This window comes from Vanellus vanellus (assembly GCF_965231255.1).
Source record: "Vanellus vanellus genome assembly, chromosome: 9".
Taxonomy (NCBI): Eukaryota; Metazoa; Chordata; class Aves; order Charadriiformes; family Charadriidae; genus Vanellus; species Vanellus vanellus.
Window position 1 is genome coordinate 10795915 of NC_138914.1, and position 25358 is coordinate 10821272.

The 25358-nt window shown below is 50.1% G+C and overlaps 1 protein-coding gene across 2 annotated transcripts in view; it reads right to left on the reverse strand.

Annotated features, from left to right (window-relative positions):
• Positions 1 to 25358, reverse strand: part of SRGAP3 (SLIT-ROBO Rho GTPase activating protein 3) — a gene marked incomplete at its 5' end in the record, with an annotated part of 125112 nt that overhangs the window by 56169 nt on the left and 43585 nt on the right. For both annotated transcript variants that reach the window (XM_082487490.1, XM_082487489.1), the window contains 2 exons: positions 4264 to 4426; positions 10209 to 10401. In XM_082487490.1, coding sequence (XP_082343616.1) covers positions 4264 to 4426; positions 10209 to 10401 — 356 coding nt within the window. The remainder of the gene's footprint in view (positions 1 to 4263; positions 4427 to 10208; positions 10402 to 25358) is intronic.

Below are 25358 nucleotides of genomic sequence, written 5' to 3' on the forward strand. Positions count from 1 at the left end.
ACCCGGCGTGGACCACAGCCCACAAAACCAGATGTGCCAACGATTCAAGAAATGCAACCTAGCTTCTCCCCGGCTCCGACAATCAACTCCCGTAAGCCCTGCTGCTGAGGCCAGTGCAAGCTGCCACCGACCTCAGCTGCGGCCAGCTCAGACCTGCTGTTGGCTCAGTTAAATGTCTCCAGCCCAAACTCTACAAACTCTGTCCCCACCAGTGCCGCTTTCCACCTCTCCCGGGTGCGGGTAAGCCAAAAGGCGCTCTGGCCAGCCACCGTGAGAGGCGTGCCAGCGCGATGCAGGGCCCGATGCCAGGCACCGTACGCTGCCGGTCAGCGGGAGGGCAGGACACTTCAGTGGAGACGAACAACACGCAGCACCCCAGTTTACTGATGAACAGCCCCTGCTGCTGCCGCCAAGCGCGGCCGGGACAGCTGAGGGGAGCAGCAGCTCAGCGCCCAGCATCCTTCTCGGCAGATTACCACCGCTCGGGTCAACTGCTCCTCAGTTATGCACATCCTCGTACCCCAGATATTATGTCTCTGCTTCTTTGCTGAGATTGTTTACATTTACATAATGAAAGCACAAAACAAAAAACCTTCCAGTTCCTCCGTGTACCCGCAGCATGTCACAACCCATTAATAAATTCTAGATGGGAAGAATTAAAAGTGACATCTCTGGAAAAAAATGTTACCATAATTTACCATCAAAGAGCAATCTACAACAAAACCGAACAGCTGAACCACAACCACTGACGCCTTTAACCCTTCTGGAGCCGGTTTATTTGCCCAGCAGTCCTCTACAGTATTGTCTCCCCAGGAGGAGTCCTGCAAGCACTTAACTCATCATACTCGGAACCAGACCAGATAAAATAGTGGAAGATGCCTCCTCTGAGCAATCTAGTACCAGCTGCAAGGCTGCACTGGATGTCTCAAAAAGCCTTTTACCAGGATGCTCTTATTCCCACATGTGCCGAAGGCTTCTCACCAAACACTGCTGCACATGGGAAGCGCAGCCTCGCATCCCCTTTTGGGCACAGTTCGCAATAGTTCAAGAAAAATAAATAAACTGAATATCCCCAAAAGCATCAGCCTCCCTGCCCACACGAAGGGCAAATGATGACACGAAATAAGCCTTTTCCATGATTTAGCTGAGCATTGTTTCCAGGGACACGCGAGTCCTGCTACGATTTAAACCTCAAGGGACAAATGGGAGTGAAATCCCAGATCCCCACAACTCTATTGTAAAGCCTCTCAGGATTAAAAGCAGGTGCTGGCTTTGGCAGGCTGCAGACGGAGTCAGCGCTGCTGCACCTCTCAAACAGCAGATGGGGGAGGGAGAAACAAGGACCAGCAAATTCTGTAGAATACGAGTGCTGTGCCTTCAAAGTTGAAATTTAAATTCAAAAAAGAGGAGGGAGGGAGAGACGGAAGAAAAGCAAAACACAAAGAAATAATTCTGCTGAATAGATGAAATACTTTATCATGGTATGAGGTTCAACAAGGCCAAGTGCCGGGTCCTGCACTTGGATCACAACAACCCCATGCAGCACTACAGGACTGGGGCGGAGTGGCTTGAAAGCTGCCTGGCAGAAAAGGACCTGGGGGTGTTGGTGGACAGCCGGCTGAATATGAGCCAGCAGTGTGCCCAGGTGGCCAAGAAGGCCAACAGCATCCTGGCCTGTATCAGGAATAGTGTGGTGAGCAGGACTAGGGAAGTGATCATCCCCCTGTACTCGGCACTGGTGAGGCCCCACCTCGAGTACTGCATTCAGTTTTGGGCCCCTCACTACAAGAAGAACATTGAGGTGTTGAAGCATGTCCAGAGAAGGGCTACAGAGCTGGTGAGGGGTCTGGAGGACAAATCTTATGAGGAACAACTGAGGGAACTGGGGTTGTTTAGCCTGGAGAAGAGGAGGCTGAGGGGAGACCTTATCACCCTCTACAACTACCTGAAAGGAGGTTGTAGAGAGATGGGGGCTGACCTCCCTGGTGACAAGTGACAGGATGAGAGAAAATGGGTTTAAGTTATGTCAGGGGAGGTTTAGATTGAATATTAGGAAACGCTTTTTCACTGAAAGGGTTATTAAACATTGGAATAGGCTGCCCAGGGAGGTGGTGGATTCACCATCCCTGGAGGTGTTTAAAAAAAGGGTAGATGTGGTACTTAGGCACATGGTTTAGAAGTGGTTTTTGTCAGAGTAGGTTAATGGTTTCACTTGATGATCTTAAAGGTCCCTTCCAACTTCAGCAATTCTATGATTCTACGATTCTATGATCACCTTGTCCTGGCTGAGGACTGACCTACTACAAGAAAAACACCTCAAACACTGTATTTAGGCCCCTGTTTCAATGTTGACAGGATTTGCCCTAGGGTTCAAAATGAGATATACTGTTCACAGACCTAGGATAGTCATATTATACATCTCAAAACTGAGTTCAGAGTAAAATGCAAATGGGAGGGAGATTTTGAGACTGACTTAGAACTGAACTAACCAAAATGTCCCAAATCTGTCCAATTTCTGGAGGCCAGAAGAATAGGAAAAAGGATGATGTCCTGTAACAGATGAGCAAACCCAAACTTGACCTTGTGGTTTAATTTCTAGTCTGATCTATAAACGAGAGGAAACTGGACATAAAAATATCACATTAAATTGACTCTCGAGCTGGGCTAAGATAACCACTGATTTGAGAGCCCTTCTCCTGTTTGGAGAGGCAGCGTCCCAGCAGGGTCACGCTGCTCGCTAACTGCACTTCTCCAGCTGCCCCTGTTGAAAACAAGCCACAAAAATTAGGAAAAAGGTAAGAGCCATACAGTCAGGCTGAAGGTCCATGTAGCCCAACACGGGATCCCCAAGGGCAGCCGTTAGCAAATGCCCAGAAGAGAAGTAGAGGAAGAGGGTCAGTGATGCCACCGAGCACGTTCACAATGTTCGAGCTGCAGAACCACGATTCCCCATCCCAAAGCTCTTTTGGGCTCTTTCTGCCTGGTGCCTGCTGACCGCCCATGATTACACTAGCAGGCACAATGAGGTCCCGTGACTCTTCATGCTCTTACCACATCACACACTCCCCCCTCATCGTCAACTGAAGAGTCCTGGTCCACCTGATTGCGGGATTCTTGCAAGTCTTTGATGCTCTTTTTTAATTTGGTTATCATTAATAATTCTGTATCATCAGCAGACTTTGTCATTTTACTATTCATCCTTTTCTCCAAATAATTTATAAGGAACTCCACTGAAATTCTCCTTCCCTTTGTTCCTCGTCTTTCAACCAGTCATTAACCCAGAAAACAACCACTTCTTGTTCTTCAACAGCTTCTTTTCTTTAAGAACTTCAGCGAGAGAGCTTTTCCAAAGCCTGTAAGACACTGAAGGTACCGTACCAAGTTATTCATATGATCACTGGCTCCTGGAAATACCTCCACTAGAATTCTGAGACATGACTCTTGTCTTACAAGAGAGGAGTCGGTGTGGGTCTCCTATCTGCCTACAGATATTCTGCTCTTTACTAAAGCTTCACCCAACAAGTATGTTTTTAAACTCAGATTGCTGATTTGTTCTGAAGCAGTCCAGGAGCCTTTAAAAAAAGCGATCATGTTTTCCACCTTTCATTTCTCTGGCACTGACGCCAGTTTAAGCATTAGGTCACGCCTCACTGCTAGTCACTTGACAGTTTTATATCTCAGTTTCTTTAAAATTCTTGGATAAATATTATCTGGAAAGAATTACAAGTGATAGTCTCTTGTATAGATTTGCTCTGCAACATCTAATGAGATTCAGCTGGGTACGGTTCCTCAGGGTAGTAACACCACCACCCCCCAGCAAATCTCTCGTCTGAGCTTTTCCAGAACGAGTACCAAGCTGAAGAAGCCCGTTGGCCTTTGGCTGTTACCTTGCAGCATTTTTGCACCTCACCCATCTGTCCCCCTCCACACCCTGCAGCAGGTTTCTTCCTCGTGGTTTTGGAGGTTTTGTTAGCTTTGTCTTTAGCAAGTTGTCTCTGAGGAATTTATTTGGCCTGCCACTATGGTTTTTCATTTTCACTGTCCAGAATTCAAACTCCTCTCCCGATTTCTCATTAAGATGTGACATGTATTTCTTAGAAAGTCTTGTTACCTCTCTGCTTTTTAACAATGTCGGCTTTTTTATACCTCTTTAGACTTTTGGAGGGCACAGTTGTGTAGAAGTCCAGAAAAAGCTCCTTTTCCAGACTAAAATGCAAGGATGGATCCTTACTGAGCAGAACCCTCCATCACTGCTTTGGTTACCTTTTTAAAGAGCCTGATGACATCCTCACTGATCTGCGACAGCCGGACAATGACATTGTTCATGAAGATGTCATTCAGGGTGGCGTGATCTCTGCTCTCTCGCCGGGTCTGCGTCAGAACCAGGTACCAGCAGTTCACAGGGGAAAGCAGGTGCTGATCTTTCCTAGGGAATTGGGAAAAAAAAATCAAAAAGGTCAAGTGAACAAGTCAAAAAGGCATGTAATTTTCAAATGAATGCTGACAGCATATTAACGCTGCCTTCCTCCAACACATACATCACTACAATGTCGCGCCCCCAGAGAAAAGTGTGTGAGCTCCTCTTGGCTGCCTCCCCTCCCCAGAAGCACCCAGCCACACACCCCACAGCCCCTCAGCACAGGTCCGGGAGACCCAGCCCGCCTCTCCAGCACATGGCCACCAGCACCACAGCCTCCTCCGCCCAGACCGCTCCGACAGTGCCATCCCCACCGACCTGCCAGGAGGACACCCGGCCGCAGCGTCTCCTGCTGCTGCCACCCCTCACCTCCCCCTCCCTGGGGCCGCAGTTGCCTGGGGCAGCGGCACAGCTCTGCCACGGAGGCAACCAGTGCACCACGGACCCTCCACCAGTTCAGAGCCACGTCCTTTCAGCAGACACCATGGGGTCATCGATGCCAATTTGGTGCTGGCCCAACCGGGATGGTGGTGCGACCCGGCAGACACCTCGCCCAGACACACAGCCGGCTGCCCACACTGGCACCTCCTCTTCAGTGCAGGAAAGGCATTTAAATATCTCTGCCAACACAGAAGCTCCCAGTCTAAACATTATACACGAGGGTTTCAATCAAGCCAAGGAATTCACATTCTTTGCCCCAAGCTGCTCTCTCCTGCAGCTTTGTCCTTATTTACCAGCCTCCCACGGCTGCTGGTGCCAGGACAGAGGCTTTCCGTGCAGGGGAGATGGATGCTCTGATGCCGACTCTGGGCACAGCTCTGTGCTTCACAACACAGAAACATATATATCACACACACACACACATATATGTATACAGATCTTTGCATGTAATCTGTCATACACAGTCTAATTTTTTTGCCCTACCCCGACTTCTCAGGGCACCCACTGTGCTTTCTGGACCACTGCCCTGTACTTACACTTTATAAAGGTGTGGTCTTCAAAAGGTTAATTAGCAATATGACAGTAATACAGCACAGATACTGCGGGCAACAGCTCTGAAGGACCTGAAAGAGTGTGAGTGGGATGGAGACAACACAAGAGCTGGTCCCAGCCAGGCTGGGAACCATCTATGGCCCTGCTCCAGTTTCCAGGAACCTCTTTTGGAGTTTCTTTCAGCCATTCGAGTGCTTCCCTGCAGGGATGTCCATTGGGACATAAGCACATGTACCAAATCAGACCCTTACCAAGCCAGGTGCTCTGGAAGGTGGTACAGGAGAAGAGACATTCTTGGCAATCCCTTCAATGCTTTGCAAGGGAGAGTTTTGCTTCTTTTTCCCACTTTGTGCTATGAATACGGCTGTCACTTTCATTTCAGAAAGAGCCCATTTGCCACACAATCTGTTGTACCACATTTAGTCCACTAAACAGTGCTGGAGAAAATGTTTTGCATCCAATGTTAACACGAAGTGTCTGCATGCAACATGAATACATTCGGGTATGCTGAATATTTACGATGGTCTTAACCCAATTTGTGCTGCAGACAACAAAGACATTGCCATGAGTGGCAGCAGGTATCAGGGCGGCTGACGTGAAGAGTCCCCAGGAGCCAGGCAGCATCCTCAGAGCCAGCTCGTCCCCACCCGGCCCTGCTGGCGAGACCCTCCCCAGGGGCACCCCAAGACCCTAACTCGTCTGGAAGCCAGGGTCTGGTCAGAAAAACTCTCTTTTGAGGGAAATTTCAGGGAATATTTTACACTTGATTAAAGCTTAACTAATTTTGACATGCTCCATCTCAACACTGAGAGAAACCTGCACTGCTCTCCACGTACTGCTTTTAGTACTAAAGCAAATTATTCAAAAGTGAAAAGTTTCCAGAAACAATACAACTGAAACAAAACATTTCACATTGTCCAACTGAGACACTTTGAGGTAGATCCTCTAAATGAGGCAGCCAAGTGATTTGTTCCAAATGTTTCACCAACACCGTTTTCTCTAGTCAAACAAACCCTTTCCTACAAGATGTGTTGGCTCCAGAGAATCATCCCCTTTTGGCAGAGACTTCCCCTGCCATCATCCTGGTCTCTCCGTGTGTCAACAGCCATGCCCAATGGACACATTCAAGCCCCAGCGGCTTCTCTCTCCCCAGCACCTAAAGACACCCGCAAGCTGTCTTGGGGAGCACCCGCTGCTTTGCCCACATGGCATCTAGGTCTGCTGCACACCTGGGTTTGGCAGCCTGCACACACCGACAGTGCTGCCAACGTGGCCGAGATGGAGATGGACTTCAGACCCCTGTGCTCCAACAAGTCTGACCTTCCCAAGAAGTCCTGAAACCAGAAAGCTAGCCCAGGCTTGCTACAGCCACGCTGTGCAGCTGAAGCCTTCACACACCTAGTCCTCCTCCTCCAAGATGTTCTCATCCACAGCACTGGGGCTGGCACAGCCCACCTCACCACTGAACCCATGGAGAGGAAGGCATGGTGACTCCAGAAAACCTCTGCATGCACACCCAGACAGAAGAACCCTATATAAAAGCATGAATGAGTCTGTCAACCTGGAATCACTGTGACCAGCTGATTTGGTTTGAGGGAAAACAGGACCAATTCTGTTCAGTAACTTCACTTCTTAGCTAGGCCTCTTCTAACTACTGAAATGAACAGCATATTGTGCAGACAACATTCACTCTCTCAGAGTGATAAGACCAATGTTTATAGCTGATGCCCAGGCATGGTATGCAGAGAGGCTCTTGCTTATACTTATTGCTATAACCCCCAAGGCCAACCAACTTTGTTATTTGCCCCGTTGGAGGGTCGGAAGTGGAAAAGCATAGTGGGGTCCCACCTGCAGGGAGGAGCGGACAGGACAGGTGACCCAAAACTGACCAACAGGGTATTCCATCCCATCTGCCTCATGCTCAGTATAAAAGCTGAGGGATCAAAGGGTCAGCGCTCTCTTCCTTCAGTAGCTGAAGTCTGAGGAGGACTCTGTTCGGCTGCCTGTGATCCCGATTCTGAATGCAGATCCGGAATCCAGTTCCTGTCTGTCACTGAGTCCAGCCTGGGACTGCCGCAGTGCCAGCCGGTGACGTGACTGTCATCTCGGGAGCTTGATACGGTTTTGTAGAGATTTCATTATTTCTTTTTATTTTATTATTAATATTTCGTTAAAGCAGTTTAGTTCCTTCTAAAGTCATAAGTCTCTTTTTCCCTCCTCTGCCTCTCTCTTTGAAGAGGGGTAGAGGGGAGCATCTGTCGGTCCCTTCTGGGGTGCCCCAGGTCCTCAGTAGTGGATTTGGCCTAAACCACAACACCAGCCCAGCAGCAGCACCACTGGGCACAGCCTGCTGCACTTGGCGACACAGGGACAAAGGAAGAGCTGAAGATACCATATCTCTTAAGAGTGTCAAAAGCCTCATCAGAATAATGACATTCATGAGCAATCTGGGGAAACAGTGCAGATTAACCTACTAAAGGGCAGTCTGGAAGAAAAATATATTAAGTGTCTCTCAACACAGTAAGACAGTGAGGACACAGCAGAAGTGAGCACTGAAATCAAGCTGACCCTATTAGCACTATCAATACCATCACAAACCACTGGGCGCTTGTGCCTGGGCATTTTATAGAGGTGGAGAATCATCATCACCTGTAGATACCACATAACACAGAGTATCCTTCCAATATTGTAAGCACACTAAGCAATGGGAGAGCCACAATACTGCTCTCAGCTGATGGGAGCAGCACACGCACACAGCGAGCCTTCGTGGGCTCCAGCATCCCTGAACCTCCCGAGCCCATGCTGGCCAAATCCTTCTCCAGGACAGTTATCCCCAGTGCATGATACAGCAGCACCAGCCCAGCACCGCACAACTGACAAGCACCAGCCAGATGCAAAAAGAACATTTGAACAGTAATTCATTTTCAGCAGACTTTTGCTAAGACAACAGTAAAGCCTTGTTCACTAGAGAGACCAAGTACACAGATTAAATGGGATTTAGCAATATGGAATAAATAGGATTTAGTAATGTAAAAGCAGAAACCACTGCTCTTCCAGATGAAAAACGAAAAAAAAAAAAAAAAATCACAAGGGGTTAGGGAAAGAAAGAGACTGTAAAGAGCCAGGGACTTGCAAGGCTAAGTACATCAGACAGGCAAACCCCTTGGTTTTCTGGGAAAGGAGCTAAACAGTGGCTATAGTCTTTGGCCATTGAACTGAATGACACTAGTTTCAACTTGAGTGAAGGGCAGTTCATAGAATCATAGAACGATTTGGGTTGGAAGGGACCTTAAAGCTCATCCAGTTCCACCCCCTGCCCTGGGCAGGGACACCTCCCACCAGCCCAGGTTGCTCTAAGCCCCGTCCAACCTGGCCTTGAACATTTCCAGGGATGGTGCAGCCACAGCTTCTCTGGGCAACCTGGGCCAGGGGCTGACCACCCTCACAGTTAAGAATTTCTTCCTAATACCTCATCTAAATCTACATTCTTCCACTTTGAAGCCATTCCCCCTCACCCTATCAATAGCTGAGAGACTATTTCACAGACACTGCTGTCAGAAGAAGAGACAGAGACAAATGCTATGGCCACGGGAGGCAAAGGTAGGGAACTTCAGCTGGCATGCTGCATGGGAAGCAGCCAGGACAAGCATCTGCCTCTGTGCTGCAGGTGCTGCTGGTGGCCCCCGAGGCACAGACCCTGCCAGTCACAGCTCGGTGGCACCGCTTGCACTGCCCAGCGAGACTCTGTGCCCTGAGAAACTGCCAGGAAGAGCCGGTTGTGGCCAGGAAAGCAACAAGCAGCACGGAGGAAAAGCCTGGCAGCTACCGACACCCAGGTAGAGACACCAAGCATCGCCCCACAGAGCCCTGGCTGACAGCTCCACCCCAGCACACTCCCATGCACCTGCAGAGTGGGACCAGCTCCTCCAACAGCAACGGGATGGTGGAGCCTTGAAACCATGGCCACCAACCAGCTAGCACAACAGCACGAGCCACGTATCCTCACCACAAAACACAGTCACCTCCAGACTTCAATTCTGCCTCGAGTTTGTTTCTTTTTTTTTCCCAGATCTTTTTTGTTTTAGCCAAGCTGGAAAGCGTGGTTAAACTGAAAAGCTGCTGCTTTTGAAAACTTGCGCATATTCACACATTCACGGATTTTACAGTTTTCATCATCAGTTTAAGTTTCACACAATTCCAGCATCCAGTTCATACTTCCTATTTCAAAGCTTTGTTTCAAAATATTTCCACTATGGATTTCCCTAGCTTCAACACTGTGCGGGTGTCTACACAGAAAACACACATACTTCATTTTATAAAACTGCAATAAATTAGATTTCCAGAAACTGCTTCCAAGCCTCAGCTTGTAAGCAGGTTCGTGTGCAATGTGAAGCACTCTGACATCTAAGGACTGGGCTATGTACAGAGAGCAGGTTAATAAAATGGGCCTACTGTTATTTGCACAATCAAATCAGTGGCTGAATTCAGCCTCAGTGAAAATCAAGGGGCTCAACTCCTTCCTAGTTTGATTCATATTTTTTATAGTAATGCTCAAAGAAGTGCATAGCAAGTCTAATTTGGGCAGCACAGGTCAGTAAAGTTGTGGTGGAAAGTCTTGGAAAAAAGACATTTCTGGTTCTTTTTGTGAACTCTGCACAATGTCACCCCTGATGCTATTTAGTTTACACCACTTTTGGACTGTGCAGCTACAAACAAACAAACAAACAAACATCTAGTGTTCAAAGCAGTTTCTGGCCTATCGTTTTGCGCCATTTTACCCCTGGAAATGCTTGCTTACTTGAACTGGTGCTCTCTGGAGCTGCGTATCTTGGAGGAGAAGCGTTCGGCCAGTTTCTCCAGGCTCCGGGAGTACTCCAGCTCGATCTCAGCCTTCCTGCGGAAGAACTCCTGCAGGTCCTGAAGCAGCTGCAGGCGCGACTCTGACTGCTGCTCCAGACATTTGAACTGCTCGACCAGCTGAGTTCGGATTTCTGCATGCACACAAGAGAGGAGAAGAAGAAAATGCAACATCAGCAACAAACATGGGCCAGGAGGGCTGTCTTTCCTCATCTCAGAGCAAATTGCACAGGCCCTGCTAGAGCAGGCAGGCTCCCTCGCGAGCCTCAGGTTTAACTCAAGACTCACTAAAGCAAACAGCTTTTTTTTCCAAGTGGGAGCTGAAGAATTTCATTCACTGGTCTCACATTAAAAGCTTGTTCTTTGTCAAAATAAACAACTGCCTGAGCACATAGAGACGAACCCTCAGAGCTTCTCAACTGCCTTTTTGAAACTAGAAAATGCTACTTCAATTTTTCTAGTACTACCTGAAATCCTGTATTCTTTGCATATAAACTAACATACTATTTCTTGACAAATGATCATTTGAATGCCGAGAGAACAGCTGACAACATCCTGAAGGGAGCTGGCACTGTAGATGCACACTCCTCTCACTCACGTCCCCCAGCGCTGCCAGGGTACCCACGACATCAACCTCGTCTTTGGCTCAAAGGCTGCCCCATCCCTGGAGGTGTTCAAGGCCAGGTTGGACAGGGCTTGGAGCAACCTGGGCTGGTGGAAAGTGTCCTTGCCCAGGGCAGGGAGTGGGACTGGATGAGCTTTAAGGTCCCTTCCAACCTAAACCATTCTGTGATTCTATGATATGATTCTATGATCCCACATAAGGTGACTGATTAACTTTGGAGTTTTCAGCATTCGTTATTTCCATGGATCTTTTGATTTTTAGTTGACCTTCACGCAGCCTGCAGCCTCCAGTCCCATTACTGCCATCCTTAAATTCCCAGTAATGAGATTGCTGCAGGTATCCTTGTTCCTGCAGCTCTCCAAGTTCACCTGTCAGACTGCGAGGGGCTCAGCTTCGCATGATAATTGTTCTACAAAGAAATGTTCAAAAATATCAGATTCTTATAATAGCAATTTTAACCTCCTTTATGTGGGATCCTCACAAATTTAAAGAGCTTGAAATTGTCTGTAAATCTTCTGTGGTTTCAACTCAGTGCTTCCTGTTCAGGCAGAAGCATCCTATTCCTATGGTACCCAGCACCACGCCAGAACACAGCCGCACCCTTCACGCACAACACTGCTTCTCCACCCCCTCTTCTTCACATTTGAACCCAAACACAAAAAATAGATTTGCTCCTGTTGCAATGGCACTTTCTGCAGGGGGTGGGAGGAAAGGATGCTTTAATGCCACCCAGCAACATTTACCCTGGTTTTGCTACAGAGATTCACGAGGATTCCTGGAGAAGCTGAGTGGGCTCCCAGAAAGCAGCACTCGGCCATGACAGCTGAAAGCCACCCCAGTCCTCAGCAGCAGCACTCCAGCATTTCCTGAAGAACAGCCCAGGCTTTACAGAAAGATGACGCACGCGCAGCACTGCGGATCCGACTCCATCGGGAAGACTGTGCTCTTCAGGGGCTCTGCACTGTGCAAGAGCTGCGATGCCTCACGGCATTGACAGGGGATGACCACCTATGCAGTCATGGCTTCCCATAGCTCCCTCACGCTCCACCGGAGCACAGCCAGGAGGCGACACGGCAGGCGGGGGCTGTCACCCACCAAGCTCACCAGAAGGGCTTCCCGGGGCATGGCATGCCCGCTACGATACAGTGCACCCCCTTTTGAAGGCAAGTGCTTTCCCCGTTACACAACTTCTGTGGTAACGACGGCATTCACCGGGGCTGAGGGTGGCAAAGAGTGACCGCCTTTGAATTAAGCCTCCTAAAAAACCACTGCTACATTTCTGCAGGATACAAAGGTACCAATTTCGTAACAAAACATTTTTAAAAGCTTCACATTCCCCTGCCAACAAGTTTCCTTCCCACACAAGGTCAGTGGAAATTTCATTACATCCCATATGGATTTTACGTTCCCACTCCTGCTGGTGCCAACACAGGACCTGCTTTACAGCCCTCTGATTTCCTGAGCAAGTTTAATCTAGATTTCCATATAAAAAAAAAAAAAAAACCACACCAACCAAAACCAACACACCACCACAGATTTGATCTCTAGTTCTCTTTTCATAGTGGATTACAACCCGAGGTGATCTCCAGAACAGCTTTTAACAACCCTGACAATGCACAGAAATACAAGGAATATCAATAAAGCTTCTTCAGTCTTTTCAATTTCCCACCTCTTCTTTTTTTTTCTCCCAGATCTGAGCTACTGCTGCTCATCTGATCTTTGTGTCTGGCACAAAGATTTCTCCTTGACTCTTACAGGGGCCATTCGAGGCAGTTCAGATACCACCAACATACAAAGAGACTTGCCGAGGCTCCCGTGGCTTTCATCACCCCCTGCTCGGAGTAAGGGGCATTTGCAGGTTGTGCCCATGGGACGCAATGCCAGCCCAGTGAGGGTCACCGCCTCCTCCACACTCACCGCTCGCCGGCCCAGCACCAGCCCAGCTCCCTCTTCCCCATCATCCCGCATGCGCTGGCTCACCCCAGCACCCTGGTACCAAGGAGGACTCAATAATGGCACGTCAGTCCTACTGGTGGGTGAGGATGCTCTTAGGCATCCAGGAACCAGCAAGGCACCTTTTGACCTTCATTGACAGAATTTCTTTGTTTTCCCCGCTCCTGTAACACGTTGCTTTGATGCTTTCAAGTTTCCTTGCAGAAGTTCAGCCAGGCCAGTACCATCTGAGTGCACGGAGGCAAAGGGCAGTCACTCCGGACATGGAAACCCGCCAGCCATGGCCTTGGAGCCACTCAGCTACAAGCAGGCGCACAAAAAAATGGAGGTGGCCACTGACCCCAGGAGCTGTCGCTGCACATTAAATGGAAAAGGTTTGTGGCAAAAAAACAAAATTAAGGGCTGCTGGCATCATTAACGCAAAGACAGAAGCAATAACAGAGAAAATGACATTCTTCAGTGCTCAGGAGGTCTCCGTGAGTCAGCCGCTCACAAACACAGCCCCCGACAGCGCCTGCATTGTCACTCCCTGCTTCCATCGTTACTGCATTTAAGAGGCACCCTCCTTTCAATTAAAATGAACTCGGTTTAAGGAGCCTTTTCAGATGATCATGAAATAATACGGCTGGCAGAAAAGCCTTTTTCCGCCTTTCGTGCCTGCTGCCTAGGGAACGGGCAGGAGCACTCTGAGGACATCCATTTTCTCCTGGAGACCAGCCCCAGGGCCAGAGCAGCCACCATTTGCTGTTTGATCCCAACACCCTCTGTCCTCTTCCTCAAACCCAGCCTGCTCACACACTACAGACAGAGAGAGCGGGTGCCCGGTGAACCCAAACCCAATCAGGCTCCAGTAATGTGCAGGGTGACGCCTCAGTGGGCACAGCCAACAATCCAGACCGAAACCCACACTGTCCTTACCAGCACTGTTTGCAAGCAATTTTCTGGCCAGCAGCATCAGCACGAGCTGCATCAGTCCTGTCCATCATGGAGGGATTAACAAGCCTTTAATTATAACCTTCAACCAAGTGCCAATTATGTTTTCCACGTTAGACAAATATCCCTTCAGCGCCTGAGCCCAAAACCTTAAACTCTAGAAGACAGAGCTAGAAAGAGGAGGACACTCACAGGAAGAGATCACTAATTGTGCTTCTGTAATTGGAGGGAGGGGAGTCATCTCCAGGCACTCGACTGATGGGCCTCGTGGAGAGCTGGCTTTTAGAAACAACTGAAGCAAGACAAGCCCAAAGCACAGGCAATTGGGAACAGAAAAGCTTACATTTTCTTGGGCTGCAGTAAAGTCTACAAAGAAAGAGCTAGATTGCTAAAAAAACGATGGGCACCTGCCATCGCTCCAGGATTATCCCCTCCACTCCTGCTCTCCAGCAGCGAATGCGCTGTCAGACAAAGGTTTCGGACAGGACTGCCTGCACCACCAGTGCGCCCAGCCGGCCGGGCGCTTGAGGGACAGTCAGCCTGGCGCCGGCCACAGCCGCTGCCCACCGCAGATGGACACGGAGCATCCACCACCCGGGGGACCCAACGGGCCCTACGGCAGGAGCAAGCACCGCCAGGGCTGGAGGCGATCCCATGTCTGCCCACTGTCCCAGGGGAGCTGGGCACAGCCCCCACCTCTGCACCGCTGTGACCTGGCCAAAGAGCCACTCTGTTCCTCAAATAACTGGGAAGGAGAAAGCCCCAGCTGAGCATGTTACCTAGGCTGATGTGCGAGTCAGCCATTAGAGGCTGGTGGAACAGTGCAGCATCTCCAAAGGGCACTTAGCAAAGAGCAGGTTACTCCAGCCATTAGAGAGAAGTAGGGGGCAGCTGGAAAGGACAACCCAGGCCCAGGTTTGGACTTGCACTCCTCTTCCCCAAAGCTTTGGAATGAGCCGTTACGACCTAATGAAATGCTATCTGTGGTCAACCTGACCTCTCCACTGTCATGCTTCCTTGTAACGGTTACTAAGAACTTGCAGCAATAGAACTGCTTCTGCTTACAGCTGGAGAAGCATGTACAGGAGAAACATGTATGGTGGCAGGCTGGTAACTCCTGGAATTCACATAAGTTTGGAAGGTCCTTATTTACATACACTGAATAAAAATAATTCAGCAAACTAAAAGGAAATGGGATGCCTCTGAGAGCATCACTGACAAGTTATTCTGTGAAAGCTAAAGGTTTCTCAAAGAAATGACCCAAACTGGGCCGAGACCCTTTTTGGTTCAACTAGTACATATGTTTTTGTAATATCCCATGGTCAGAGCCTTCCTTGGTAGATTAAAAATAAGCTCGTTGCCATGATGAGCAAACCTTACTAGGAAAACTCTCCAACTCCAGCTTCTGCCCAGCACCATCAGGATGTGAACACAAATGCCACAGGTCTGCACGAGAAAAACGGCCACCTCACAATTTGTGTTTCTGAACTTGGAATTTATAGGAACTTTTAGTAGAAATCAATAAACAAAAGCCTACTAAACTGCTTTAGGAAGAGCTGAAAGCATTTGCCAAAAAGCAGAAAGCAAAACATTAAATAAAATTCTGTACTTGGTCACATTTCCACAGTAGTTTGTCCAAAATGCTCCCATGATTTAATTCACAATATATGAAATCACAAACAGTGCCAAAGGAGAGCAACAGAGTGAGCCTTTCTGCAAACAAGGGTGCTAAAAAGCTCCTTGAGTCCCCTTGGACTCTGCTGGACAGCTGGCTTTCAAGATTGGCTGCTTTTATCCTCCCAGTTTGTTTGGTTCTGTTCGTAAGAAAGGAGTTTCCAGTGTGAGCAGTCCTGTTATTTAAAATGCAGAATCAGAGGTAGAAAATGCAAGAAGTATGATTTCCTCAGCTCTTCTGAAACACAGCAGCAGGGATGTTGGAGAAAACAAAATTCCTTGGCAAACCAAAGAGAGCAACAATGCTGAAGATGGGCTGCAGGACTGCTAATCCATCTGGGAGAGGGAACATCTGTAATCAGAAGATCTGGGGATTTGGCTTTTGTAAATATTTTCAAATCAATTAGCCCATATCACAGCCGATGACTGCTCGTTATTCTTAGGCCATGCACATAACCACGTGAGATGTCAGCAGCAATCAGATTTCCCGAGGAGATGTGCTGCAGCCCCAGGGCCAGCAGCCTCCCCGGGGCCGCCGGTGGGATGACAACCACTGCAGCCCCCTGCACCAGGTTTAACGTGGCCCAACATGGGGGAGCGTGGCCCTGCAGAGCTCCAGCAACGGGCCCCACCACTAACCCAGGCTACTGAGATCCCAAACACAGCAGAAGCCCCTCATCAGTCAAAGACCCCCAAGAATGCTCGCATCCCTCCACAAGCTGGAGAAAGGCTTCCGAGTGAGACAGAGGGGACGCAGAAGGAAAGTAAGCGTGACCACCATGGCCAGCCCCGGCACAGAGCACTGTGCACAAGCCAACGTGCTTGAGCAGGGATAAACCCGCTGCAAACAGCCTCCCACTGCCAACAGCCAAGTGGTACGTGAGTGTTAGAGACAGCACAGAGATGAGAAAAATGTTTTACATTCAACCTTGGGTAAGTTTGTAAATGAACGGCAACATTAAATAAAAGAAAAAAAAAAAAAAAAACTTGACATGGTGCTGCTTATGGCCAATGGCTGGGTGGGATGACTGGGCAGCTGGTCCCAACAGCCCTACGAGCCCATGGCTGGGCAGGGGGCCCAGGGGCAGCATGTTTTGACATTATAGTCACTACAATCTAACTACAAAGCTGAGCCTGGCTCAAAATCTGTGTGTGCTTCTGCCGCAAAGCATATTCTTCTGCAGCAAACTGTCACAAGCTACATGGAGGAAGCAATCCTTTCCATATGGGTTTTGTAACGTCAGGCACTGTTCCTCCCCTGATATGATTTACAGCCACTCCGGGGGCTTTTTCTATTGGACATCAGCCTCCATGGTGTCAGCGCTGAAGGCAGTGCTCAATATCAGCAGAGAAGTCTGTTGTACAAAGCATCAGAAAGATCTCCAGGGAAAGGTATGTTTTTATTGTTTTCTTAATCTCCAAAATGGTCCGATCATCGCCAGCCCTGGACACCCGCAGCTCTCTGCGCCAGCGGGAGGCAGCAACGCTGTGCCCAGTCCTGTGTGCCCACTGCCCCACCGGCTGCGGCTGAGCCCCGTCCCCCACCGCGCAAGGGGCTGCAGCAGAGCGACGAGCACCCCAGCTTGCGGCACACACCATGTCACCAACAGCGGCTCAAGCAGAGTCCCCAGACGAGACGAGTCTCAGGGGCACTTCTGTTGAGCTTCTGGAAAGACGGACATTCAGAAATGCTGGAGCTTGTGTGATCACCACCATGGCAGGACCAACTGCCTGAGGGAGCTCTGCGTTTGGGTTGGAAACTGACTGGTGTGCCAGTGACAGAGTAAAGTGAGGGCACTTCCCCAAACTTTTTCAAGACTTCAGAACACTGTCGTTTGGGTTGATGTTGACATCTTGGCCAGCAGATCAAAGTAAATCTCATTTTTTCCTCTCCTAGGCTGTTCACCTCATGCATTCTCCAGTGAGGACAATGCTGGCAGCTGTGCACAGAGCCCAAGAACGATTACACGCATCCAAATAGCATACCTCTGACAACACGGATGATACAGTGCTTTACAAAGAACAAAATTATTTAGGACAAACTGTGGCCAATTTGAGCACTCATATTAGAAGCAACATGCTTATGTGGAGAGGTCAAGACGAAGACAGCACGCTCAGCTCCAGCTCATTATTAACACACCGCTACTTCAACCGGTCCCACCCTCAGCTTACCGAAGGATATTTTCCATATGGTCTCATTTTTTAAATGTAACAACTAAACTCTAGATGAATGCCACTAGATCAACGCAACTTTTACCAGTGGTATTCCTTATTATTATTATTATTATTCACTTATTCCTTGTGTCCTCATACAGCTCACATATTCTCCTGGGCGGGAGAATCTCTGAATTTCAGGCATTTACAAGCACCATGTCGAAATCCCGGCCCCAGCTGAGACTATGGCAAAGCTCCCACCAGCCTCAGTGGATCTAGGATTTCATCCTTTGGCAGTATATGGAGTAAGTGAGACAATCTTGTTCTCCGGCAGTTATTTTGCAAGTCTCCCCCTCTTCCAGTAACCCCTGGCTCCAATACTTCTTCCCTCAAATGCTGGTAAGGGCCAAGCTCCTTAACTGGCATCAACCACAGTGGAAACCAACACCAGCAGAAGTACAGTGCTGGTTAGGGGTGTACTGCTACTCTAGAAATTACTTTCTTCATAAACAGTAAAACATCTTAAAAAAATCAAAATAAGTTTGAGCAAACCAACCGCCAGCTTAGCAACAGCAGGTATGATGGCTCACAGCTATGTTTACTTTTGCTTGTCCCATCGTAGGTCAAAGTGCCACACGAGATGAACAGCATCACTTTTTGCTGCTGTACCTTCAACGCAACGCCCGCAGCCTGACATCACAGCTGTACAACAACCCGCAAACTCACCGCAGTAACAGGAACGCAGCTGGTCCTGGCAGAGCCCATTGCCAGGAGAGGCGAGACGGCATGTGGGAGGCAGGACGAGCCCCTGTGCCTGTTGCAAAGTTCACCCATGGGCAACACATGACAAGTTTAGGATGGGCTTATTAAGTAAGCTCAGTTCTACATGGGCAAGAATGGGTGAAAAACAGGTGGTGGAAAGCCCTGGATAGTTACGACTCATGAAGGTGCGCGGCCTGAATTGAAACGTGAGAGGTGACAAGAGCCAAGCATGCGCCGGTGCGCAGAAGGGCCCAAAGCTGCGGGGATGCAGCCGATGCTCCAGCCAGCAGAGCCGTCTGGCAGGGAGCCTGCCCAGACCCACCAGCCACAGCCAGCGGCCAGGCCCCCCGCAAGCGAGCATCCTCCTCCTCAGGGAGATGGCAGTTTCGGCACACCGCCCCCTCCCCAGCCCGCCACCAAAGGGTCTGCCAGGCCAGGGCCAGGCTCAGGCTGCCCAGACAGGGCCAGACAAAAGCGGGGGTTTCTCTAGCAACGGGCTGGGATGAAAGCTTTCGGAGACCTCCTCCTCCTCCTCAGCCGGCGGTACCGCGCGCTCCCACAACCGGCACAACCGGGAGAGCAGGACTGAGCCCCACAGCCCCTGGCCGGGCTTGGTGCAGCCCCTGGCCGGGCCGAGGGCGGCTGCTCTGGCGATGCTGAATTATCTGCCTGGGAGAACAGTGTCATCAGCTGAGCTTCCATGCGGGCAGCCTTGGACAGCCGTTCCTCTAACATATGTGTCACCCCATTGATTGGTGACAAGTGAGAAAATACGCTTGGCAACGAAAGCCCTTATTTTCCTCACAACTGGGATTAGAACCAATAGTTTATTGCAAATATAGCATGGCAAGTTGGACTCGCAGGATAATCCATTTCTTCATCAAATATGGAACACACAAAGAAGGCCATTTGACTCCCAATTGCTTTTATTTCCCCCTTCAGACTATTCATGTGCTGTCTTCACTACAAGCCCAGCCCTCTTTACCACTGAATTACCTCTTCTGTATTTTCTAGTGCTTTGTTTTTCAACAGCACACACACACACACACACTTCTAATGCTCCGCTACCCTGGATTCATTATTCAAATGCCAGGCACCAAGCGGGCTGTGACACCAAGCAAACCCCCCTCCCCAAGGCCGGGCAGCCGCCAACGTAGCCCCGGCAGTGGCCAGAACCCCCATAGGGGCGATGCTGGGGGAGCGGGACTCAGCCTTCATGAACAGGGAGATGGGTGTGAAGAGAGGCAGGGCAGAGCCCTGCCAGCCCACCCGGCAGGACGTGCCCACAGAACGTCCCTGCTCCCTGGGATGGTGCTTTTCATCCGCCCATCGCGCACTGCGCCACAGCCAGCTCCCGCTGCCAACATGGTTCAGCAGCAGAGGTAACTGAGGGACATGCTGCCAGAGGGGAATCCATCTTGCCATGGCTGAATCCGGGCCAAGGCTTCAGCGGGTCCCAACAGTGACACTATTCAGCTTAAACAGCCAAGGAGCTACAAAGACCACAGGCTGGAGCATAGAATCATAGAATAGTTTGGGTTGTAAGGGACCCTTAAAAGCCATCAAATCCAAAATCCCCTGCCCTGGGCAGGGATGCCTCCCACCAGCCCACATTGCTCCAAGCCCCGTCCAACCTGGCCTTGAACACCTCCAGGGATGGGGCAGCCACAGCTTCTCTGGGCAACCTGGGACAGCGCCTCACCACCCTCACAGCAAAGAATTTCTTCCCCAGATCTCATCTCAATCTCCCCTCTTTCACTCTCAAACCATTCCCCCTTGTCCCATCACTCCCCTCCCTGATCAAGAGTCCCTCCCCAGCTCTCCTGGAGCCCCTTTAGGCACTGGAAGGGGCTCTGAGGTCTCCTCAGAGCCTTCTCTTCTCCAGGATGACCCCCCCCAACTCTCTCAGCCTGTCCTCCCAGCAGAGGGGCTCCTGCCCTTGCAGCATCTCCGCGGCCTCCTCTGACCCCGCTCCAACAGCTCCGTGTCCTTCTGCTGTTGGGACCCCCCCAAGATGAAGGCAGCACTGCTGGGGGGTCTCCCCAGAGTGCAGCAGAGGAGCACAATCCTGTCCCTCACCCTGCTGACCACGCTGCTGGGGATGCAGCCCGGGATGCCGGGGGCTTTCTGGGGTGCCAGCACACATTACTGGCTCATGGCCAGCTTGTCACCCCCCAGCACCCCCAAGTCCTTCTCCTCAGGGCATCTCGAACACGGAGCTGCCAGACACGCTTCCTCCTTTCTGCCACACAAACCTCCCGGGTGCCAGCATGAGGGTGCCCTTGGGGTGGTGAATGCATGCGAAAGCTTCGGGGAAGAAAGTGAGCAAACAGCCCAAAGCAAGCAAACAAGCCTCCCTGCTTCCCTTACATGTCATTATTAACAACCCTGTATAGAAAAATAGAAGAGATTTGGCTCTTAGTAAATCAAAGAACAAGACAAGCCTTTTATCCAAAACTAGAAGTCTTGGATTTAAGGAAAGAAAAAAAAAAAAAAAAAAAAAGAGAGAGAAAAAAAACACCACTTCCCTCAGGCCTGAAAACAACTCATCTACCATTGGCATTTTTCATGCGTGCCTTTAATCCCCAGCCCAAGGGAGCGCACAAGGAGCCAGCCCGCTCCCAGACACAGCGCCAAACCAGATGCAACAACCCCGGTTTCGCCTTCGTACCCACACTAAGCCCTCGCTTTGCTACTTGCTGGGCTGCAAGGTAACCTCTTAATCTGTGACTGCTAAAAAAGGAAGTGTAAGTGGAAAAAATTAGGTCTTGAACTGAGTGACTTCTTCCCTCCTGGAAACCCCTGCCCTGAGGGACCTGGGGCAGGGTGCAGGGGACCCTGGGGGCAGTGTCCCTGGGGAGGAGACATAGAGTTTGGAAGCCCTGACTGGCAACTCAGGGCAGTTGGGTTCAGGAAAATGCCACCTTCATTTTTCTGCTAGCCAAGCTGGTTTCTGGCCCCTGCCCAAGCCCCTGAGCGCTCGCCCCTCACTCCTGCATGGGGGGGCACAGCCAGGTCCTGGGGTTTCCTGTACACCCGGACCAAGCATCCCGGCCAGTGACAGGCTCCCTACCATGCTTGCAGGAAAAAAAGCAGCCAACCATGAAGAAAAGCTCAATTTCTACAGGGATGTTTGCATAAACAGTTTTAAACAAGCCATCCTTCCCTTCAAATGCACTCCAACGGGAACGACGTGACAGAAATGCCCTGGCTGGCAGGTACCCCTAAGAGCAGGGCACAAGCATCCAGGGCAGGTGCCCAAAGTGGTGCGCCCCATCGGGGCCATGTTATAATACCTGAATGCCTATCGCCCCCACAGCTTCTTGCATGGCTGTGCCATCGCCACGCAGAGAGGGGAAGGCAAAACCCTTGCCACTTCTCCTCTAGCAACACAGCAGCCAGGCAGGAGGTTATGGATTCTGCTTATTCTGACAGCAACACACCTGGAACACGCTGCCGACCGCGCACAGACCAGTTTTCTCCCTCCTGCTCTCTCCTGTTACCTACACATTTTGTTTCTAACAAGCTGCCCCTGAATACCCAATTCACACACAAAAATGAACAGGTAAATAACTCAGTTCAGCTATTTTCTGCTGGCCCCACATCCCAGGCCCATCAGCCCTGGCCAAAAGAGCCAAAGCTCTCCTGCCGAGCACCACTGCGGCAGATCTCACACATTGCTCTTCACGTGCTCCCGTCTCCTCTCCTTCAGACCCACGCACATGACAGCAGCCGCTTCAGCTGGTGAGGCGGCAGCATTTGTCAAACTTTTGCAATCCAAACCTGCAGAAGTTACTGACAGTGTATTTCCCTTACAAACGGACTCTGGATGCGGATCTGGAAACGGCCAGCCTGGCTCACGCAGGGGCGCTACCCAGCAGCAGAGAAGAATAAGCAACGCCTCCTCCAAACAGATCTCTGTCAGAGCCACAGAACGGAAAGTGGGGACAGATGTGGACTTCAGCACAGAGCCCAGCTCTAGACATAGGTCCCATCACGCTTAGTCTTGTCTACAGACCAGCGCTGATGGACAGAACTTCTGCTTCCTGGCCCAGCTGCAGATTTGGTCTTCAAAGAACAATTTTCAACAACAGAACAGTTGATATCTGTATAGCAAAATGAGTTTACTTTCACCATGTCTCTAACAAGCTTTGGCCAAAGATTTTGTGAACAGTACAGAAAAACCAACCACGTGGTATCTTGAAAAACAGGCCAGGAGACTGAATTATCCAAGTAGAACAATTTTTCCCCTTTTCAGAGTAAATAATTCTTTTTGAAGAATAATTTTCCTTCTTTCTTAACAAAAATTGCCATGTCAGTTAGCCAGAAATGACTCAGGATTTTGCAACAAAATTCTGGCACAGAAAGCCTGCCTCAAAACCAGACTGTAATGCAGCAGGTAGGGGAGAGAGAGAGAGTCGGTGCATGTGCACATGTGACCATACACACGTGTGTGTGTGTCCCTTCTTCCAGCAGTGGGAATCATGAGGCAGAACATCCAACCCCAGCAGAGCACACACACCAGATTTACAGCCCCAGCTCAGGCAGCAAACTGGCAGATCGGGTGTCCTCCATAACAAGAAAGGAAAGCACTTGCACCGCTGCAGAACAGCCATACCTGACAGCCCACCAGGAGCATGCTGTGGGCACATGGCATGTCCAGAGGCAGACAGACTGCTGTCAGGCTGTCCTTTGGTTTCACAGATATGAGACTCACAGCAGAGCAAGGGACAGCAGCGACAATGGTGGATGAAGAATCCAGAGATACACAGTTGAAGCAAGGAAAACGCAGGACCCAGATAATGAACTTGACAGTCACCATCAGTACTGGTTCGAGCAGAAAGCATCAAAACCAGTAATTAAGGTAAAAATCACAATATAAGGAACTTAGTGCCCTGAGTCCCTTACTCACCACTTCAGCTAGCTAGGCTTTAACATTTAGAGTCCTAAAAAATGCAATACAGTCCACCTAAAACTAATACACCAGGTGTTACTCCAGGATTACTCAAGTACCACAGAAGGTAGAATCCAGCCCAAAGGAAATGCAGTAAGAACAGATTTTACCAGTCTCTTAAAATACACCTACTTTTTATAGCCGCCTCTGTGCAGTATGGAACATCGGTTAGCAAAGATGCAACTGGTTAAATGGAAATGGACACAGGCAAGGAGGAACCAAACAAGAAGTAAAATAAGCCCTGGCATGCAAAAGCTGGAGCAAACCCACGAGCCCTGTGCGGATGGCAGCTCGGCTGGAAAGGACGCCCTGGCCAGCTCAGGCGGCTGCGTGGCCAGGAGGCGCCCAGCCAGCCCCGGTCCGCAGTCTGAGGGGATCGGAGAGCCTGCTCTGACCAAAAAAAGTATCTGCAGCAAGAGAGGAGAACCTGTTTCCACAGGGCGGTTTTTCAGCAGACCATCACACTTCTTAGGCTGCTCAGCAGCTGTATCTGAGCTCCATTTCTCAGAGCCAGCCTGGGGTTACTGCCGGCACTGCCTGGCACTCAGCACAGGGTCTGGTTTATTTCACTCTGTACCACAGAAACTAAGCAAATTAACCCAAACTGGCTCTTTTCCCTTCCTCTCTCCAGGAAGAGAAGTATGTGCGCAGCCTGAGTCCCTGCAGTAGGTATTTACCCACGTCCTTGTAAGAGAGATGTTGGAGATGTGGCTGACCCTGACTTCCAAGCCGTGGTTTACCACAAGTTGTTGATGGGACCAAACAAGCTTTGGGGGGCTAAATTTAGGCAGCAGAAATGCATATTTTCATGTTTTCTCCTGTTTTGTAAGGAGAACAGCCAGAAGCAGGCGGAGTGTTCCTCAGAGAGCAGCAGTGCAGCAGGTTGTAGCCAGACACTGCTCCACATGTGGGACCTCACTGGCAAGACCTGGCACAGACCTCTCCCCAGGCCACAGTGAAGGCACCTGCCTGAGAAGCACAGGGCAACAGAAAGCACGGCAAGCATGGGCACATTAGGTCTTCTCATCCGTGGTCCAGCCCCTGGGAGCACTGGCAGCTCAATGTCCACTCCAGCACCCTGACTGCTTCATTTAACCACTGCCCGCTGTAGCTGAAGGACTAAGGTCCTCGCCAGTCCCACCTCTGCCTGCTGGCTGAATGGGCTCTGGCAGCCTCCAGCCTTTCCTCCTGGTGAAGCCCACGTAACACATGGGGACACCAACACCGACCCCAGCAAGAGCGGCTGTGTGATAAAGAAAAATGACCAGCCATGCAGGCATCCTCCTGCTCTTCTTCCCCACGTTGGAAGCCCTTGGCACCTTCTTGTTTGCCCGTGAACAGCTGTAATTCATAGCTGTGCCCACGCAGCCCCATTCGGGAAGAGTGGGACACGAATGCTGCTAGCAGCTCAGGACGGGACACTGGTGGGAGAGCTCTGCTGAGACGCCATCCGCAGCCAGAGGGCGGGTGTCCCTGACTTTCCCTGTGAGGAGGTAAGGGAATAAACTATGCCTTGAGGAGGCCCTGGCTGCATGGGTCCCTTAACAGAGGATGCTCATCGGGAAATCAGCACAAATCAGCACAATGGAAGAAGGCGGGGGGGGGGAAATCCCCCAAAACCACAAACCATGCACTGACGTATCCCCGCTTCTCTGAAAGGCACCCCAAAAAATATGGGCTGTGCCAATAGACTTCCAGCCTTTTTCTGCCCTTCTCCCATAGAGAATTGAAGTATTGCAAGAGTCCAGAAAGAGAAAACTGCAAAAGCTACTTGGTCACACATGGTTTTTGCCGTGTCAGCAGATACATTACACAGACACTGCACTCAGGACAGACAGACAAAAATCAGGCTTTACTGATACCACCCTAAAGTGCCCAGAGAAGAAGAGCAGGCTGTCAGTCGAGTTAGAGCCGCACAACGTGAATCCCCATGCCTGCCAATGTAGAGGTCTCCTCTGCCTCGGAGCTCTATACAAAAGAGGAGATGGATAATAATCCCCAGAGACACGGCCACGCTTGAGGTGCCTCACAGGAAT